General features: G+C 32.8%; 1 protein-coding gene across 9 annotated transcripts in view; it reads right to left on the bottom strand.

The window, feature by feature from the left end:
* LOC122714646 overlaps window positions 1-17,771 on the bottom strand; it is a 48,116-nt gene that overhangs the window by 13,320 nt on the left and 17,025 nt on the right. For 6 of the 9 annotated variants that reach the window (XM_043936151.1, XM_043936150.1, XM_043936156.1 and 3 more), the window contains 2 exons: window positions 12,098-12,259; window positions 11,075-11,158 (listed from right to left, as the gene is read on the bottom strand). In XM_043936151.1, the coding sequence (XP_043792086.1) occupies window positions 11,075-11,158; window positions 12,098-12,259 (246 nt within the window). Of the gene's footprint in view, window positions 1-3,389; window positions 3,644-6,161; window positions 6,492-11,074; window positions 11,159-12,097; window positions 12,260-13,215; window positions 13,398-17,771 lie in introns of those variants that run through there. The other 3 variants (XM_043936157.1, XM_043936159.1, XM_043936155.1) reach the window with 3 other exon arrangements.

Genomic DNA, 17,771 nt, shown 5'->3' with positions numbered 1-17,771 from the left:
TCTCTCGCCAGAAGGTGAAGGTCGCGTACATTTATTTCTATCTATTCATTTCGACAATCTTTGTTCATCGATCATCCCCTACTCGGAATTTTGCCTTTCGATTAATCCGATCCTCCTCGATTTCCCACATCGTATCGTAACCTGGGAATACTATCGACTCACTGTGGAAACAGAATGAAGAAATTATTTCAAGGAAAAAGTGTTTGCAAAGAGATACTTCTTTAACACGAATCTTTTCTCAAGATTTCTTTCAAGAATTTTTCCCTCTTCTCTCTCTCTCCTTTCTCTATTTTCCTGCTTTCAACTTTTCAAGTATCACGGGAAATTCACGTCACCTGAAGAAACCTGAAGAATCAAATCAAATTAGCTTCCATTCCTGATTTACATTTTTTATAATTTTCGCAATGTATATATCTTTCGATCCATATGAATGATAAATTTATACAATTTATCATCAATCAAAGCGTATAGTGCGAAGCGTATACGTTAATGCAAATATCATCGTCGATGAATTTCCACAAAAAAAAAAAAAAAAAAAAAAGAAGAAAAAAACTCTATCCTCTCTGAATCCGTCAGTTTAATCAACGTTTCCTTCAACGACCTTCGAGTATTTTTCTTCATTCCCTCTTTTAATGAATGCAATATATATTCATAAACTGACGCAAACAATCAGCAAAGCGTAATAGAATGCACGTAAAAGAATCGAGGCTCAAGGATGATCGTGGCTTATGATCGATTACAACTATCTCCACCGTTTTGCGAAACGTTGGCCATTATTAGCGGCCGCTCCGCTCGTTTTTCCGAACTTTCTAATCGCTGAATATCAGCGGGTGAATTTCGAAAGGGAACGGGCGACCGTGTTCCGCCCGGCGCGAGACGCTTCATTTCTAAAACGAAATCGCGACAATCGGCGAAATCGAATGCATGCTACAGTGAAACGTTACTCACGTAACGGAATTATAGCGATTATCGTCTCTGTAAAGGTGTATAATCGCTGTGGAAAAAAAAAAGGTTTCTCTTGTATCGAATAATGTTCGAATAATGTATTGTAACGTGATGGCCGATCGAAGAGGAAATCGTCACCCTCTACGATTTCTGCTTAATTTAATTAATATTCCGCTTGAGCAGAGAATTATTGAACGTTGATGGATATAAATTATAAAGATAACAACTACTTCGTGAATACGGGTAAATAAATAAAATAGATTCGATGCGATCTGTAGAAAAAAATATTCTAAAAATTAATGAAATCGCGATTCACGATGATTAATTTAATACTTAATATTTCGTGGAATCGTGGCATTTACCGGTTCCTCGTATCAAATTATTAAAGAACGAAGTTTTTATATTAATTTTGTCGAAATTCCAAGTAAACAACTTGGAGGAATTTTGACAATTATTATTAATTCGATGATCGAGGATTGTAGAGGAGTTGTTGGACTTTGGACATTGAATTGGAAATTACAGTCCAATTAATATTTCGAAATCATCGCTCAACAATCGCACGATACGCGAAAAAGAGATACGGATTATAATCATTTACATTCATTTAAAAAAGATTACCATATAACTGCTTTCTTGGAATGATAAGCCTGTTTCTTAACTGATAAAGAAAATGACGTAAATGGTGTACAAACGTGTTGCAATTCGATTGCACGAAAGTAACGAAACTTTGATAGTCTAATAATAACAAGGAAAAAATTTCAATGATCGGAGAAATTAATTTCACATGCCTCTTTGTAATTACTCGTTCGAGAATAAAAATTCGGGGAAAAAATTTGCATAAATTTCTTCTTCTTGATTTGAAATTATAATCCAGTTAAAAGAAAAAGAGTGAAAAAATAACGCGAATAGAAAAATAAGTCTCTTTTAAATGTATCTTATCAAATTTTTTTCTTATTTGTCTTTCCAAATTTATTTACCAGAAAAAATTCTTCGATCTTTCTTATCACGAATATTCCAATGGAAAGAAATTTCGTTCGCCAAGAATTTTTTTTTTTTTTAAATCTGAATCACGTTCAACCTCATGAACTGAACGAAATTACATGCCATTACGTAAATACGAATCGGTTGTAGATAAAAATGCAGGATAAGAAAGGAAAAACTATATTTAATTTAAAAAGAGAAAATTATATACGAAAGAATCGTATGACTCGTATTGGCTAATGATTCGCGATAATCCGAATGACCCTATTGAAGACGATGTGTTATCGCGATGATAGCCGCGACGTTGTTCCTTCGAATCGATCATAATCGAATAATCGAATCGGTGACAATAACGGTGACGATTGTTACGCGTAAGAAATCATATGGAATTTTTTTCTTTTTTTTTCTTTTTTTCTTTTCTTTTCGCGAACTGTGTTATCTGTATTTAAAAACATCGATAGGGATTCGTGTACAATTTAGATATAATGCTCTTAATCATCATGAATTGTTATACAAAGATTTCACTTTTTAACACTATTATAAATAATTACATATTATAAATCAAATATTTAATTTTACTGGACGATTATGTATATATCTTTATCTCTTACTGAAAATTATATATTTGAAGAAAAAAGTTCCAAAATTAATATTTTTAAGAAGTTATTTTTTGTATTTATTTATATTCAATTACTTCAATCATCTCAAAAATAACTGTTGATAACTTTTTGATAAATATTTTATTCATTACTTCTTAATTTGTTTTGAATTATTTTTATTGATTTTTATTTCATTTTGTGTATTGGGATGTATCGTTAGATTTGTTATAAAGAACAACAATAAATGATTATAATAATAATTAATAATAATAAATGAATTTTGAAAAGAGAGAGGAAGTTGAATAATTGATAAAATTTTTTAATAGAAGAATATTAAAGATGATTAAGATGATGACCAGAAATTGTAGAATTAAATAAAAGAAACAATAATGGAATTATCTAGACGACAGTTTACATCTCGAAATGCGGTGAAAGACAATTTTCCTCGGTTTATTCCTTTGCGAAACACCGTGAAATGATATTACAGAATGTCGTACGAAATTGTAAAACAAGAAATAGAGGTAACGGGGGATCTTCTCATGACAGATTATTACGCGCAATCGAGGAACCGTGCCAGGGACGGTTGAACAGCTTGCTGATGACAATTTACAATAACCGTGACGAATACTGTGCCGATGATACTTTCACGAGTGCAATCTAGATCGGTATTTTGTAATCTATCTAATTTGTGGATTATAAGTTTCACAAAAAAAATTTTAAAAAAACAGTATTTTTTCCTAAACATTTTTCAAATTGTATTTTTGGAAGTAAATACTTGTAAAAGTATAAAAAAAAGTTTAGAAATGTCTGATCCTTTTTTTTTTGAAAATTGTTGAAAATAAATTAAAAATTGATAATATTTACCATTTTCCTCTTTGATGAACAGCAAGTAGATAATATAGGCGACAACTAGGCCGCCTATTATTGTTAGCATATCCGCAGTGAGTTCCAGCAACATTTATCACGCGTTTCACATCGTATCTGATAAGCTATTAAACGGTTTGTTCACATTTTTGTTCTCTCTAAAACTCTTTTATCATCATAGACAACACAATTTTCATCCAATTTCTTCGATTCACGATCCGATAAATACATTCATTAAACAAATCAATCACGATCTACAAAGAAAAAAAAAAGTGCAAAAAATATTTACATCATTATTTTTTCCAATTTTTTTTATTAATTATTCTCGTTGCGTAAGACTCTTTTTTTTTTTTTTAACACTTTTAGATACACAGAGAGAAAATCTCGATGATCGTCTCAAGAAGAATATTTCCTTCATATTCCACAGTTATTTCCTGTCAGCTATAACTTTCTCGTTTTCTCATATTCGGTTAATACCGGAAGAGTCTTCGAAAACTCGTCAGACTGTGCATTGTTGTGGTTCGTAACCATTGGTAATTTTCGATTATTGAGGAAAAAATTACACGATGAATTCGGTTCATGAAAGATCTCTTCGCATATTCTATCTCAAGTGATTCGTTTTAACTTTTCCCGGCGATAATCACGCTTTCGATCCGGCGATTTAATGCGCTCGTTATATCGTTAAAAATAACGAGTCTCTTCCTTTTTTCCCTCAACGACATTCATAGTAATATATACACATATATTTTTTTTAACAGGAAAATAAAAAATCGTTGAAAATAATTCGATATATCTTTGCCAAATTCGCATAATTGAAAATAATCCACACAGCTGTGCATATACGCTTTATTGCGCGAAACAACTGAATACGCATGCGCGCAAACACGTGCACGGAAACGCACGAACTTGTCCGTAAAATGCCGAACGTAGAATCGCGCCAACGAGAACGGCCTTTAAACCCTCATTTGAATAGTTGTTTGACGACGATCCTCTGAACTTTGAAATTTCTTGCTCGTGACGATAATTTTTTTACACGTATACTGTCACCAGGTTATCTCTGCTATCATTACCGATTGTCATCACCGATTATTCTTACTTTTTCTCCTTATTGTAACTGTGAAACTGATTTTGAAACACCGAAAAAAAATGTTTTAACACTATGAAAACTGTAATTACGCGTGTTCATGATAGAGATTCGAAATTTAATCGATTTAAATAATTTAATAATAATAATAATGATAATTTAAGGGGAAAAAAGAATATAAAAGAAAAATAGAAAATAAAAAAAATAATATGAAAAAGTACAAATACAATAAAAAAAATTTAATATATTGCATCGCGAATAATTTTACTTGTATGTCTTGCAGTTAATCAAACCGCTACATGAAATCACTATCAATTTTTTTTTACTAACTGGCACGAGACATAGTTAGAAACATTTTATACTTTTACTATTACATATTATCAAGATAATTACTACGTAATCACGTTGACCTATGCATTATTATTTTTAATTTTAAAAATGAGAATTATTTAAAAAAATATAACCAAGATAAAATTATGATAAAAAAAAAGAAAAAAAGATATTCAATAATTGAAACATAAAAATTATTCATAATTATATAAAATTAAAATTAAAATTATTACACAGATTATTTTTATATAACTATTCATTGAAAATTATGCGAACATTTTTTTTTATTAAAAAAAAAAAAATGTTTAAAGTCATTTCGAGTTGAAGATCATCTAACAGACGACACATGGCTTCGTCACGTTTCTCCCACTTTTTCTTCTTCATCAAAGCCAATTATCGTTTTTCCAATGCGTCGTCAATGCCTTCTATGATAGATATTGTAATGGAACAATCAGCACGTAAATAAAATTGCAAAGAAAAATAAAAAATAATACAAATTCTATTATTGTCGATTAATATCATATGTGACTACTAAGATATCTAAGATACGATTTTAATTTTTCTTCATTAGATTAGATTAAGAGTTGAATTAAAAATCTTTTTTTGTCACATCTCAAATTACAATTAGCAAAAAGGAAACATTGTATCGTACGTTATCAATTGATCGGTATCTGAATTATCGAAGACACGATTTTAACTTTTTTGGATTCGATTAGATTAAGAATCAACGATATAAAAATCACATCTCGAATGCTCAAATTATAATGGCAGAAAAAAAATTATATCGACAATTATAAATCATCTACACAATAAAGTAAATACATCGTTTCAGATTAGATTAGATTTAGAAAAAGAAAAGACGTGTGAAAAAAGTTTTATTCCTCTTTTTATACGATATGGGTTACTGCATCCATCCAGATTGACGAGAGGTTGTTTGTTCACGGTTGAACAAAGGGAAACAACATGGTGTTTACATCACGAAGGTAGGGGGGCCTCCATTCACTCGCGAAAGAGGTAATTAAAAGCCGCCTAGAGAACGCGGCAAAGCTAAATAGCAGATATTGATTCATCGGCTCGGTTTCTTTCCTCTTTACGCCTTCCGTTTCGATATCTTATGTTGCGAGGAATTGCAATTAACAAGCAAGCTAGCTTGACCGATTGCAATTACGTAGTTAAAACCAACACACGCATCCTCCCCCCTTCAATTTTAATCCTTTTTTTTCTACTCCAAAATGAAATTAATAAAATCCTCTTCCACGATCGTCGAGTCTCTTTCTCTCTCTCTCTTTCTCTTTCTCTCTGTGTATCTCTCGTCGTGACAATTACAACATATGACAATTACAATCCACGATGCTTACTTATTATTATCGAATGCAACGATCACACTTGTTGTTTCAGATATATTTATTTAATCACTTTCACTCGTTGGACTCGTGATTCGTGGTGGCCTTTTCAAAGGGGTAAATCTGGCCGATCGGTGAATCTGATCACGCGGGGATATCGTTCGCACAACACCATGGCTCGCGGGTATTTCACCAGAATTTAAAATTTCGAGTTTAAAATACGAACGTGGTAACGGTGGAAGAAACAACCGGCGGAATAAACTGATCGCCGTGTGTTTGTGTAATCGCAGGCCTGCGCCGCTCACGACTGTGCGTCTTTGCCAAAGCAGTCTGATACACGACCGACGTACCCCACATACGCCGCTCGGTACGGCTTCCTTTTAGTGGGGGATACTTTTGCGAGGGAACCTACATTTTCTAAAATCGACAGACGTCGTTTCCGTGAGACATCAATTGGTCGAGGATCTGTCACGTGATGATGTATTTTGCATTATTGATGATTGTTTTTTTTCTTCTTCTTTTTCTTCTTTTTTTTTTTTTTCTTACGCTTGCGTCAAAAGATTTTTAATTAAGAACGAGACACGCTCGAAATTTCGAGATGCTTCTCGGTAGGAGGAAGGAAGGATCTGGAATTTTGAGATTTAAAAAAGATTTAGAAATTTTTCAAAATCTTTCGAAACTTTAGAAGAATGTAAACGATTCAAGATTTTCGACAAAATAGTTATTCATTGGAAGAAAAAGGAAAAAGTTTTTTTTTTTTATTTTTTATTGATTATTATCAACGATTGCATCGATATATAGGATATAAAAAATCGATATATAGGAAAAAAATTATAATGAATTATTCATTTCATTCGCGAATATATTTGAAATCAATCAATACGAGTTTAAAAGAAAAAAATTTATGCAAATAGTATTTGTAAATGACGAAGAAATTAAGCAATTTTTAATTAAAGAAAATTCCTAAGAATGCAGAACAATTGATGTATATCTATTAAATTGCATAAAGATGTCGTTGACGTCAAATTTTATTAAGAACGATAAATGGGAACTTAACGTTCGTGGAGGAACGAAAAACAATCGTACAACTTCGTTCTATTTAATCGAATTGTGTAAACTGTAATAATCGAAGGAAGGAATCGGTTCATTGTATGCAAATGCATCGACAAAATTGTGCGTGATAAATATTGATGAAAGAAATTCACATATAAATTTTCCACGTAACAATAAATATAATTTACAAGAGTTGTATTATATTTATGCTATGCAGAAACTATGCTCATAATTGGATTATAATATAATAGAAAATTATATTTTGTATAAATATTAAAAATTGTATCATTAAAATTGTAATAAGCAGTATATTACAATTTAATATTCATATCTTATTTGTATTTCGATATTTATTATTTACATCTATTTTTATCATTTCTTTTAACTTAATCTTATGAAAAGATTGTAAATAACTCTTCGATCGTGTTATCAATTCAAGTTCAAGTTATGAATAGCCGATAGTCTTAAAATATATTACGTAGATAATAATTTGATTGGTTGAAAAAAATTCAATGAAACGAAGTTTCCTTCGAATGAATACGCGGCCGGATGTGTAATTAAACTCAATAATGTTCAACGCGTATTTAATTTTATCGGTAGGAGAGGGAACAAAAAAGAGTGATCTTTTCCGGAATAAAGATAAGGTAAATTTTTTTTCTCTCGATCCCGTTGACTCATTTTCTTATGTAACCTACAAAGAAGCTATTTAAGATTATTGTTTCGAGATCGTTATACCCACCATTGTTTCGCTTTAGATAGTCCTTCGATCGAGATATCGCGGATGATTCATTTTAGGAAAAAAAAAAAAAAAAAAAAAAAAAAAAAAAAAAAAAAAAAAGAAGAAGAAAAGAAAAGGAAAAAAATTAATTAACAAGTGCAAATTAATAAGTAAGTACCGATACCGTATGGAATTAAAAAATTAAAAAATTACTTAAAAATTAATCAATAAGATAAACTAAAACGAATTAAAAATCAATAGGTGATTAATTTCGTGTTGAAATAATTTCTGGTCATAAATATGTATCGTTACGCTTTTATATCTACATAGTAATATGTAATATGTAATATCAACACGCGTAAAAGAAAAAAAAAAGAAGAAAATGATAATCAAATAAATGATAATCAAATATGTGAACTTAGACTTTGATATATAGTGTGAATAGAAATGACGAATGAATGCTTTAGAAAATAGAATTTATTGGAAGGGGAAATATTAGCTGAATCTTTTTAGTGATCTATTATTATTAACATGGAAGGTCAGCTTTTTTGATCTTTTTCACAATAGCAAGACACTTGTGATTTCTTTTCATTTATATTTATATAAAGAACATGTTACAATGGTAGCGTAGTTATTATTGAAAGGAATAAACGTCGAAATTTTCCTTAAAAATAATTTGAATTGAAAAATATGATGCATATCGAAAGGTTATGGCCTACAAGTTGGAAATCCGCATATTGGATCCAATAACTTCGTGCAGCGAAATATTTAAATAATTCATGATGCGTACTTTATTTTTACATATTCTCGCCTCGAAACGAATTAAAATGTTTAATGAAGAATAAGAATGAAAAGAAAATTCAATATTAGTCTCAAAATAACATTGGTAGATATTTTTATAAAATCTTCACTTCATGTTTTTAACATTGAGTTTTTAACAATTTCTTCAGGGAATAACTATTGAAATAAAAAATTATTAAAGACAAATTGTTTTTCCATTCAAATAAATCATTATTTTAATATGCAAAATAATTTTCTAATTTTGAATAATTATAAATTATTCTAATTATTTTTTAAATATTTTATTCAAATTGTGTGTCAGTTATGCCGATTATCCTTTTTTTTTTCTATCACATAAAAATTTATTTCAAAATATTTTTTTTATTTATTGATAAATACAATAATCGACACAAAATTAACGGTAATTAACTCTGAATCATTTAATCGTATATTCCTTGTTTATACTTCTATCATCATCCATCTAATTCTAAATGTGCTCATGGATACACACATATTCGAATTAAATATTATTTTATAACATTAAAAAAGTTCAGTTCTAAAAATGTTTTCGGCAAGTCATTTTACGTAAAGGATATGTAAACGCGTACGTATCGTGATTTTTACATGTACGTTTTTCGACACGAAGATACATGCAAATATGTATCTTTTATACATCGAGTTTATATCGCTTTTGACAACTTGATAATTTATTTTAAATTATACTCTTTCTTGTACAATATAGCTAAATCATATGTGAATATGAAACACGCAAAATTTTGTCACATAATCCATATAATCGTTCCTTGAATTTAACTCTGATTATAACGAGACCAATTTGTTATAATTTTTAAAAAGACTACAAATTTCCTTCGAATCGCGCCTTTTCATTCCAACCCTTTTATCCCTTTCGTCCAATTTCTCGAATTACGAGTCATTCCATATCCAATCAAGACCCTTTTAGCGAAAGGACCATGAGAAAGAGTGAATTTATCCTGATGAAATGCGATTTTTTTCGATGGAGAGTCTAGGACGTTCGAATTCTCCTTTCCTTTTCCCGCTTTTATCTCTTATATTCCCTTCCCATTTTCAATTATTCGACGAATCTTACGTTTTCTATTCGTAAATTTCCACTATCATTTCCATTATTCAGCGATTTAATGAAAATAAAGTTTCCTCAATTAACGTTATCCCGTACAAAGAAAAATTATTTTAATATTGGATTTATTTTATTTATTGGAAAAAATTGTATGCATCGAATGAGTTTCTTTGTTTTTTTTTATAGCTTATATCGATTTGTTTTCAAATACATATTAAAGTTCGTGGGAAAACAAAGAAAAAAAACGTAATAATGAAAAAAAGATAAATAAATAAGTAAATGATTGTTGTTGTTAATAACTTGCAAAGTCAGCTCATTCGAATATTAAATCGTTTATTATCGAACGATTATGTTTAATACGAAAAAAAAAAAAAAAAAAGAAGAAGAAAAAAAGATATATGATGTATATTTTTCGCTTAAACGATCATTAATATTTAAATCGAATATTAATTGATTAGATTGAACTATATCACGCATATTTTTTATTTAAACGATAATTAATATTATTATTTATCTACAACAATATTTTTTATTTCAAAATTATTAGTTAATGTAATATTCTAATTTTACGATGGATTTTATGGATCACGAAAGTATATCAAGATTACGTAGTGAAATAATGCTTAGAGACACGAAGTTTTAGAACAAATTACTGTAAATGTACGATCGTAAAAAATCGTGAAACGTATGTTTCGGAAAAGGGTACGTTGTATTGTGTTACGAGTCGTTTTCGAAAAGTGCGCCTGTATGTATGTTATTTGAATGGAAATGCTTGAGCGCCTGAGGCAGGCAACCTGTTCTACATTGCTGCGCAACGGTGCGACGATCTTTAAATCGTAAATGTGTGCTGCTTTATGAAACGCGTGCACATGAATTTTAAAGAAAATTTGATTTCTTTTAAAAAGAAAAAGAAGTTTTAAGACAATCATCTTAAAAATTCTTTTTCTTTTTTCATTATACACAGATTGTCTATTTTTTCAAAAAGATCGAAATGATTTATATTTCAATATTTATTAAAATTTTATGTATCAGATTTTTATTTCTTTAGAACTTTCAGGATTGAATTCTTTCAAAATGACTCTGAAATAATGAGTTATTTGCAAAATGCTTAATTTTTAATGCCAAATTAATAATCTATCAAAATTATACGCGCAAGTAATAAAAAGAACTTTTAAAACAATCTTATAATAATAAATTTAATTGATTATGAAATAAAACAATGCATGCCAACATAGAGTTTATTTTATGTTAGCAATATGAGAGACATAAAAGAGTACTTACTCTCTAAAGTTGATTGCAGTACTATAGCCAAACTTGCGAGTGCATCGATCAAAGGTACAAGGTGTTTTTCCAAAAGCTTGCCATCTATTAAACAAGAGTTAGTCGGATGGTTAAGTTCATGCGAGGAAACGTGCAATTATAAACTGGACGTCACGATTGTTTCTTTTCATCAAGTACTGTTATATTCGCTTAATTGCGACTGTTAGGTACAGAGTGTTTCAAACATAGAGAATCATTTTTTTCAGAAATATCACGTTAAAAATAAAAATAGAAAAAAAGAAAAAAAAGAAAAATGAGATCGTTCACGAGGACAATTAATTGCTATGCTATGCTATATTTCAAATACGTCTCAAAATAATCTTTCCTTCTTTTTTTATTCGTAATTCTCGATGTCTTACGATCTCGATGCGAAATGAAACACCCTGTGCACACGTTCTCCTTTAACTTTTATTTTCGCAAAAGAAACGTTTGGTTCCAGCGTGAGGGGCAACCAAGCGTCAAAGAAGCAATCGAGATACTCGGTAGTTAATTGGTAAGCGGGCAGCGCCGCGTTTTAAAGATGGATCATGGATGGAAAAAAAGCGATCGAGATTGTCGGCAGTTAATTGTTAAGTATAGTGGACAGACACGCATCTGGTAGAAATATCACCAGTCTCAGACCGAGAAAGGAATTACGAGATACTCCAGAGATAGGTGAGCAATTTTCTTGCTTCGACGTGTTCGAGTTTCTTCTGCAGATGGCAGCATTGTTTATTTATTAGTTATATTTTATAAGAAATAAGCACACACGTTTTTGACTTACTTGTTATAAAATATAAAGAAAAAAAGGAATGTAAGAAAATTTTTTGATAACGATGATTTTCCATCATTCTCCTTCTTCTTCCTTTCTCAATCTATTTCGAAATTCAAAAAAAAAAAAAAAATTAATAACACAGAGTAAAATTTTCGAGTGCATTAGTGAAAGATAGAAGCAATTCGTGTATACGTGCTTGTACAATATTTCTATGTTTGTTTCAAACTTACACGGCGAATGATGATATACCACTCGATTGATCGGCACGTCCATGTTGCCGATCAAACCAACCACTATCTTCTCGACAAAATCTCGAAAGGTTTCCATCGTGTTCGCCTCTTCTTTCTCCGCGGCCAAATCTTGTCCCGAACTGGTAGCTGCATTTTCCACTCCTGCAAGAAAGGTTCAAACGTTACTTCAATATTATCATTTAAAATTATTTATTTATAATTTAACCGAACAGTGTTGATTAAATTCATATATTTGATCGTTTTCTTCGTTAAATATTTTCGTGTTATAAGAACATTCTCATAAATTCATTAATTATATTCCATTTTTTCCATTTCTCTCATCGTCTTCATCGCGCTTTAATGATTTCGATAGGAAGCGGAAACGAGATAAATCGAGTCGATATTATTTGCCTTTAATTAATCACGCTACTTCTAATTCTTCTCTTTGACATCTCTTTATACATCTCGAAAGAGAAGAATAACTCGTTGCTGGCGATGAACAGCTGTCTCTGCGATTTCATTTTAAAGTGGGTCAACGAGCATAAGTCTGACATCGTTAACATTACTTTTACCTTATCATGAATATTCTATTGCAAGATAAAAAAAAAAAAGACCTTCGATTTTTAAGTCTTTCTATCAATTTTCATGGAGATACGAAAACCATTAACGATTTTCAATAGATGATCGAGAATTTATCAAAGAAAAAAAAATTCTACACAAACGATAAGATATCCCGATAAAATGCGTGAAAAATTCCATTTGAAAGGAAATCAAAATTACGAAGAATTCTCAATATGAATTCAAGTCACACTCCTTCCATTTAAATTCAAAAAAATAACAAAAATATTCCAGCCAATTCTAACGAATTATTTTTCCATCGCACGTGAAAACTTTCTACAATTTTTTTTAACGATACATTTATTACAAGAAAAATAAATTCGACTTTAAAAATAAACCTCAACGAATAAAGAAATAACAGATAGATCCAAATTTATCGTACAACCAAACGAGGAAAAAATCGTCAAGTTTAATCGAGATTAAGAAAAACTACGAAAAAATTGTATTAAAAAAAAAAAGAAGAAGAAAAATAAAAAAAGATTCCTCCACGAACAACTTACTCATTCACGCGGCAGAAACTTTCTCCCTTCGTCGAAACGAATATTCATCCATGCGCGTGTCGCAGCGCACATTTTCGAAAAGAAAAACGGACGGTTTGTTTACAATGGCCGACCGGTGGTCGAAATCGGCGCGCGACGATTCGAGGTATCGATTCGAAGGGAACGACGCGGCACGATCGCGAATCCCCGTCCAACTGACACGGCCGGCCGCGCTTTCTAAACGAAAGTATCGACGACCATTAAAGATCTACCACCGTGGTCCTTTTTTTCCCCCTTCGCGTTTGTAACCGCATTCTCTTAACCGGGTACCGCAAGAGACCGGTATATTTATCAGTTATCACACGGCGGCTTCGAGGCCGCTCGAGCGCGAACAGACATCGATCTTTGCTCGAGGATATATCCTCTCCTCTCGATCGCCCCTCCCACTGTGCGCGCGTCGTACCTCTCGCCTTCCGGCGGATTAAGATACCTTCTCGATGATCCTCTATGCTCTTTCTTTTTTCTTTTTCTTTTTTTTTTTTTTTCCTATCCATCGATCATTATCACTAGGTAGGATAGGTTTTTACTCGTCCCTCTTTATCGGGGGTCTGTATGTTTCGTATGTTTCGAAAAAGTTTTGATTCGAGCGTTGTTCAGGCACGAGAGGATCCTTTCGATTATGCAATTTTTAGTGGAGATTATTATTATTATTATTATTCTGTTAGACGATTCTTTTTAAATTTGTGTAAACAAGTTCTTTTATTCAAGTTTCTTTTTAAGTTTTATTTTAGTTTGATACTTTTCGTTGCGTCTCTTGCGGAACAGATGAATTTGAGAAAGTTTTTAAAGTTCCATTTTCAATTTTTTTTTTTTTTTTGAAATACTTGATGAAGATTCCTCGAGAAAGATTCTCTTTTCGCCAACTGTGCAATGTTATCATATAACAGCACGTTCGTTGAATGGGAGGAACTTTACTCAGAAAAGTAAGCGAGAAAAATTCTCACAACTCTTTCGAAACGGTTTCCAATCAACTTTTCCCCTCTCCCCCCCTCTTCAAACACGCGTTCTCCCAAACGTTCCAAATCCTTTCAATCCATCCTCATTCTTGATTAGGTATTAGCGACTTTCGCGCGCCTCTGCCGTCCTTGTCGGGTATTTTCCATTTCTAAACGCCGCAAAACCGGTTATATCTCTCGAACCTCTCTTCATCCACAACTGAGACGTCCACCTTTCTTTTTCTCCGGCCTCTCTTCGAGTCCTCCTCCTCTTCCTCCTCGTTTTTTCCACCCGACGAAGAAGATGAAGAAGAAGATGAAGATGAAACAAAACAAAAAAAAAAAAAAAANAAAAAAAAAAAAAAAAAAAGAACTGAAAGAAAACACGAGGTCCTCCCCCCCCGTCGATTTTCACCAACGAGACCTGCTTTCACGCACGTCCGTCCGTCCGACTTCCGTCCTTCGCGTGCACGTTTCAATTATCGATACATACATACATACACGATCCTCCACCTCGCCTTGGACCCTGACAATCACCTTGCGGTTACACAACGCCCGACGAACAAATCTTTTTATTTCTCTTTTCTTTTCTTTTCTTTCTTTTTTTTAAGTTAAAATACCGAAAAGAAGAGCACGGGGAGAAGGAGAGAGAGAGAGAGAGAGAGAGAGAGAGAGAGAGAAGGGAGAAAGAAAGAGGAAATTAAGGGGGAGGAGGGGAGTTCGATTAAGACGCGTTTCACGGGTCTCGTTTCGCGGGGATGCGAGAGAAAGAGGTGGAAAGGATTACGGGAGTGCGCGATGTTACTTCCAAGAGTACTGGAGCAGAACTGAGGTTCGCCACCTCGGGCCCGGAGACAATAAGACCGATGAGGCGCGCGGGAGTTCCGCTTGCGAGCGGCCCGAAAACCGGCAGGAATTCGGCCCCGTGGTTTCTAATCTTCGCCTCCACGACTCGATCGATGGATGGATCCCTTCCCTTCCTTAACCCTCTTCGCTTCTATACGATTTAGATATGTAAATTTCGCTATTTTCGTTTATTTTTTTCCCCCCTCCCTTTTGATATTGTATCCTCTTGTACTGTGAATAACTGATTACAAGATTTGCAATTGATGATCGTAATTTACAATATAGAAACCGTTGTGCGTCGAGGAAAATATTTTCTTTAAACGAGGTAATACAAAGGGAAGTGTATTTTTGCAAACAAGATATATTAAAATTTGAGAAAATAAGGTGAGGTAATTTATTGTATATATTTCGTTCGGTGAGTAAGTTGCGCGATGTCGAGATAGAGAATGTAAGGTGATTCTTGTGTAAGATAAAGAGAAAATATGGATCTCTTGGAAATATTAAATTGGAAGATCTGCTCGATCTTTTGACGAAGAACGGCAAGGCAAGATGTGGAGATACTGAGAACGTATATCCTTAAAATATATTGGAAAAAATTGTAGGAAATTCTACAGAATACATCTATAAAATATCCAATAAATATTTGCACGAAAACAATATTTTTATTTATCCATTGAAATATTAAATATCGAAAAATCTACGCGATCAAAATTTCCAGAACACGTGGTTATTGTTCGAAAAAAAAAAAAATCGAAAACATCTCGTTGTCAACGGGATGATAAGAATTTCATCCATCGGATGGGAGGAGGATCAGGTTTTCTGAAATTTCGCGCGGCCGGAATGCGGCGGGATCGTCGCCGGTTTCCTAGAAGAAATAACGAGCGAGTGGATCTTTCGGCTCGCGAAAAACGACGAACAGGGACAAAACTGTTCGCCACGATCGTGCTCTGACCATGTTTGGCGAAAGAAACAGATCCTTGGAATAGACCTTGTAGAAACGAAGAAACCTGATGCGTGCATCCATGGTACACGAAACAAATGAACTATTCTGTCTCCCTCGAGAGTTTTATATAATTCTTGCGATGTAATTCAATTCATATTCTCTCGCATCTTTCACTTATTATCTTGTATTTTGTACGAGAAATTAAAAATTCGTGCTTAAACTTTTCGAAAGCCACGAATCCTTTAAGCTTCCTTCAAACTTGTTCGAAATTAAGAAAGTTTCTCGACGCTACGTAACTTCTCGTTGTGACATGCGTTGTGAATAAGAAGAAGAAAAAGAATTTACAGGAATTTACTTTTCTCTATTTTTCTTCTATTTCTCCTTTTGCCAATCCTTCTTTCTTTTTCTAAAAATTTCAAGAATCGAAGGATAAATCCAAATATTTCCACCACTTAACAAATACGATCTCTCTTTTCTCTACTACAATTTCTAAATAAAAATTCCTCGACAAAAATTCAGCCTCGATTGTTCTCAACTCAAGTCTCTTCGACGAACATTTTATATTTCTTTTTTTTCTTCTTCTTCTTCTTCTGTTGTGCATCGTAAAGATAATCGTCGACGAATAAAGGAGGCAAAAATCCGTGGCGGAACTCACCAACACAAGAATCTAGTTTCTTGTCAACCGGAGTCACGATACGAGTGACCCGCATCATAAGTTGCACGTAGGCCGGTTATTCGTAACGGGGCAAGCAAGGAATTTCATAGCCGTAGGAATTCATCCGGCAATTTTCGAATGGCCGAGGAAAAATCCTTTCCACGGTTTTTCCACTTCGGGATTCATAAACTCGACTTTTATCCCGTCGTCGTCCCAACCTCGTTCCCGATACGATTCACGCGGAAAAGATCGCGTATGCTTGAGCAGGGAACAATGAGCATTGCAAGGAATCAACCGTGAGATTATTTTCGCGACCTGTTCTTATTGTTGCCTCTTCCGTTACACGACTTTTCTGGCTTAGGAACAAGGACGGTCGGCCGAGAATGGTGGAGAATGGCGGCGGCTCGAGACGCAGATTCCACCGACAATTAACATTTCCAGAGAGACTTTCTCACCCTTTTATCTACCGGGCTTGATTTCGTTTTTCTTTATTTTTCTCTTCACGACCGATCTCCACTTTTAGAGAGATCCTGTCCAATTAGCCTGTGAAATTAAATCCCCAAGATTTAGGATCAGTTTCAGATCTTCCTCGTGCAAACCTGTGACAAATTGCCGCGTTAAATCGTTGATTTAATGCTTTTTTTTCTTTTTTTTCTTCCTCTTCTTCTTTTTGATGAATTATATTTATCGTTCCATTTTATATTCCCCTCGATATCGCGAATATAATTTGGAGATTAATCCATTCTTCTCTTTATTTTATACTTTCGCTTAAATTCAATAATTTTACGTAGTTTGAAGTAGTTATTAGTGGAACTTTTATATTCGTTAATCCGTTCTTGAAGAAGGATTCAAGTTCGAAAAAGAAAGGATAATCTCTTAGCCTCGAATCGGAGTTCGAGTGTAATGAAATTTTAAGCAGAAAATAAGAAGTTTTTGGCGAATTATCAAACCACTTTCTTATCAAGATTTCAATTCGACAGTATTAGATTTTAATCTTCCTATTATATTTGAAAAAAAAAAAAAAAAAGAAAGAATAACCAGGACTCCACGTGTACCTTCTTAACAAACTCGATCAAAAATTTAATTTCACCGATTTTCATACAACGTACTGTTATCAATCACCGATTCAAAATATATC

Source organism: Apis laboriosa, unplaced genomic scaffold (genome assembly GCF_014066325.1).
Source record: "Apis laboriosa isolate Shangri-la unplaced genomic scaffold, ASM1406632v1 scaffold34_cov151, whole genome shotgun sequence".
Taxonomy (NCBI): domain Eukaryota; kingdom Metazoa; phylum Arthropoda; class Insecta; order Hymenoptera; family Apidae; genus Apis; species Apis laboriosa.
The sequence above is the reverse complement of the archived record's forward strand: the minus strand, read 5'-3'. Positions and strand labels throughout refer to the sequence as shown.